The 4,466-nt window shown below is 33.5% G+C and overlaps 1 protein-coding gene across 1 annotated transcript in view; it reads left to right on the forward strand.

Moving 5' to 3' along the window:
* Positions 1-4,466, forward strand: part of LOC106470134 (transmembrane protein 132C-like) — a 51,923-nt gene that overhangs the window by 31,310 nt on the left and 16,147 nt on the right. The window contains exons 4-5 of the mRNA XM_022398717.1: positions 1,627-1,828; positions 2,740-2,883. Of these exons, the coding sequence (XP_022254425.1) occupies positions 1,627-1,828; positions 2,740-2,883 (346 nt within the window). The remainder of the gene's footprint in view (positions 1-1,626; positions 1,829-2,739; positions 2,884-4,466) is intronic.

The raw sequence follows: 4,466 nt of genomic DNA on the forward strand, positions 1-4,466 counted from the left end.
GGCAAGTTACTGTAATTGTTTGGTCTTCTTTCTTCTGAAGATCCTCTGTTCCTTTTGTCAAAGTGTATTGAGGCTGATTCAGTTACTTTAGAACCACGCTTTCACGGAATAGAATTATCCTTCTTATCTTTTTTTATATTAAACCTATGTCAGTCATTACGCCTATCACATCTACGGTATTTAACTTCACACAGCTATATTCTCTTTTGCTATTATCTGTCTATTGTCTGTCTGTCTGCTGCTTCCCGCTCATCTCACACTAATATCTTTTTTACATAGTCGTCTGAGCACTTTCTATATTCTCGATACCAATTAGCTATTAACAAAATCTTCTACAATTGTCTGCTTTTAACTCTTATTATAACAAAACTTAAAAACAATAAAGTATTCACTCACAAATGTAAAATAATCACTAATATTTAAACCAAACAGTATTTTATATCATGACACTTACATTACATATTTCTATCATACATTTCACACCATTATTTTGTGTAGTTTCTTGTCTAATGTGTTTTTAGTGTATATTACACATGTAATATCCTTGTTATATCTAGTCTGTTTTCTAACATGTTTTTAGTGTATATTACAAACTGTTGTTTTATCTAGTGTCTTATTTAATGTGTTTTTGGACTATATTCCATGCCATTATTACTTATAGTGTACATTCCATGGTTATTTTATCTGGACTCTGTTGTCTGTTGTATTTCTACTGTGTATTTACACATTTGGTTTTTAATTTAGTATTTCTTATTGATGTGTTTCTAGTATATGTGACATAGTAGTTAGGGTGCTTGACTTGCAACTTTGAGTCAAGGGTTTGAATCCCGTAACCAAACAAGCTGTCATTTTCAGGTCAACCTTTATTAGAGTAGCCCAAGAGTTGGTGGTTGGTAGTGTTAAATAGCTGCTTTCCCTCTTCTAAATTAGGGACAGCTAGTGCAGTTAGCTCTTGAGTAGTTTAGTGTGAAATTCAACAATCTAGTGCTCATTCCACACCAGTGTTTTATCTATTGCCTAACATATTTTAATTGTACATTCCACACTGTTATGCTGAATGTTCTGTTGTGTAACATTGTTTCTAATTGTCGGTTGAATGATGACTTTCCACTTTCATATAATTGTGGGTTTATAAAGTAACTACTACATTTTTAAGTTGTGGGCTTAGAAATTGAAGTACATGTCTGTCAAGCAAGAACTAAAAGAATTATCAACTGAAAGTCAAACATTTTCAAGTGTTTCTGTTTTTATTTTTGGAAAGATATCTTACATCCAGAAGTAATTCTTTTTCCAGAATACAAGAACTTTTAAAGTTATTAATACCTTTTTACTTTGTATTGTTAGAAAGATCTCTAAACTTAACTATATTTATCTCTCCAGCATATAGGACCTCTTTCTTTTTTATTGTTGAAAAAATATGTGAACCCAAGCAGTATTTATCTTTCCAGTATGCAAGAATGACATTGTTGTTGTTGGAAAGTCTCTGAACCCAAGCAGTGTTTGTTTTTCCAACACACAGGGTTTAATTTCTGATTATTACTGTAAAAATATCTGAAAGCATGCAGGAACTCCTTACTTTATTATTGTTGATAAAATCTTTTAATCATGTGGTATCTTTTTTTCCAGCATGCAGGAACTCTTCACTTGGCTTTTTGAGGTGGAGGAAAATTCAGGCTACAGTGACAATGGACAAATAATCTGGCAGCTTCGCTATATTTTAGACACTACAGTTAATGACCAGTATAACTTCGACAATGACAAAGTACAGATGATGTCAAGACTGGACATTCAGAAAGATGACGTACAAGCCGTCTTACCAATTGCCAAGGTGTGAAATATTCCATTAAATATAAATAATTAAAGTTAGCTTTAATAAAGTACACATTTCATTCAAACAGAAGAACAGTAAAGTCAGTCAACATTTTGATAAGGAACCAATGAATAACTAAAGTTGTGCAAATGCTTTTGTGAAATAAATATGTAGGAAGAGTAAGTTATAACTCTGAAGAGTAACAGGATCACAGACTCATACTTTTAAAAGTTATAATATAATATTGGTTTAACAACTAATATCAAAACTTGGGTTGTTAGGCCTTGTAACTGATGAAGTAAAACCAGCGTACAGTTTTATGGGTGAAAAATTGCAGAAATATTGTGAAGTTTTCTTTATGTAATATGCATTACTATATAATGTTCATACATTATAAGTCCAGTAGAGAACATTACACTAGCAAAGCAACACACTTTATTTGTAATATAGCAGCACTTGTATTAATTTTGATATCGAAATGGACCCAAAATATGGAGTTCAGATGTGTTAGGTTGCTCATCTTTTGGTTTTTACCTTGAACCGAGCAGCTTCATATTCACTGGCCACTTAAATTTTTGAACCAAGGTTTATTGGAACCAGCAAGAAAGATTTTAAAATATTCACTCATGAACTGCTAAGTTTCATGACATGACGACTGTAGTGTTACGTCACCAACTTTACCCGCCTGGCTGATTACCTAACACTTTCATTGGTTGAGAAACTTGCTTTCCTGTCAGCACTGCTGTGTTCAACAATTGGGTGGACTAGATGAATGGAAAAGAACCAATGGTAAACATTACAGTTTATATAAATAGTTCAAATTAAGTTTATGGCATAATTATGCAAAGAGTCGAATAATTCTCTCAAAGAACAACCTTACTTTAACTATTTATATAAACTGTAATGTTTACCATTTTCCATTCATCTAGTCCACCCAATTGTTGAACACAGCAGTCCTGACAGGAAAGCAAGTTTCTCAACCAATGAAAGTGTTGGTAATCAGCCAGGCGGGTAAAGTTGGTGACGTAACACTACAGTCGTCATGCCATGCAGCAGATGAATCGATTCTTAAGGTTAGAAATTTTACTTTCAAATAGTTAAACTTATTAGATTGTCATTGTTCATAAATGGTAATTGGAGGGATATTTTAACTATGAACAAAACTACTGTTATAAGATAATGTTGTTTACCTCCCTCATTTCACTGTTAAGCACATAAGACATCTGATGATTAGTTACGTGATTTAAAATGCAAATGATTGGTTATTCAACTTATACTGTCTACAGTCTTGTCTCAGTTGGCACTTTGAAGAGAACAACAGAGCTTAATGTCCACAAAATTTTACTTATGTGGTGAGATAGTGGATGAACTGAACCTGACCAATTGACTACAAGTGTCTCAAAATTTTATTAGTAAAATGTGGAACTAGTCTTTGGTACAGTTTCTCAGACACCCATGATGTAACAAATCACAACATAAGCAGACAACCACTAGGTGTCAGTTCTGACTCAACAAAATCATAGGTTACTTAAGACTGAATCAGGTGTTTAGGACAGCAACTGGGCATTGAACTATTGGAAACAGGGTTAGGAGTAGACTTCACAAGGCCAGCCTGTATGTCAGATGTCCAATGATGGTCGATTGAGTGTATCTTACTCACCTTAAGGCACAAAAAAAAGCTTTCCTACAATGACGTTAAGAATATATCCAGCAAACCAACACTATTGGAGCAATAATCTTTTTACAGATGAGTCTCACTTTACCTTGCAACCAGAAGCAGGTTTGGATGAAATTTGAAACCAGATTCAATCTCCTTTTTATAGATGGAAGTGATAGTTATGGAGATATGGTTTGAGAAGTTCTCTTCTTCATTCTTTGCAATGGTACCATTAAAATAACACATTATAACAGAGTTTCTACACCTTAAGTGATTCAGGTTTCCATGACTTTTCCAAAACTTTCCATAGCTTTCAGAACTGATTTTCCAGACCAAATATAACATGAAATAAATAATATAATGTACATTAAGTGTTTATTTTGTATACATTATGTGAAAATATATACATGTATGACTACATTTGAAACACAATAGGACATAGATTAACAATTCTTTGACTTTTCCACCATCTTTACAATTTCTTCATGGAAAATTTTAAATTCTAAGGCCCTTTTTTTTTCGGTTTTTCTGAAACTATTTGATTTTGCCAAATCAATCATATTGCCTTGCTTTTTGGCCATGTCAGTAAGACCATCAGCAGCCTCAGTTAAGGATGCTATATCTTTTTCAAATCTTTGGCTCTTAGCATTAAGTTTTGCAATATTCTCAAAGATATGTTTCCTTTTCTGTGTCTTTTCATTCAGTTTAGCTGTCTCGCTCTATTGATGTAGGTATTGGTTATATTTCTCTATATCACTTTGAGTGGCAATAAATACTTCCAACTTACTGCACGTAATCATAGATTAACCACTGACCAACATCCTTCATGTTTTGAAACATTAACCCTTCATTCACAGAAAAGCTTCTTTCAGCAGTTGCTGGGCCATGAGAAAGTGTCAAAATGAGTTTGACAACACACTGTAAGGGCTCTTAACTCTTTCAGCCCGGGCTTGGCCCCTGGGACTGACCTCATAACCATTTTGTGCTTGTTATAGTTTT

Source organism: Limulus polyphemus, unplaced genomic scaffold (genome assembly GCF_000517525.1).
Source record: "Limulus polyphemus unplaced genomic scaffold, Limulus_polyphemus-2.1.2 Scaffold3839, whole genome shotgun sequence".
NCBI classification, from domain to species: Eukaryota; Metazoa; Arthropoda; class Merostomata; order Xiphosura; family Limulidae; genus Limulus; species Limulus polyphemus.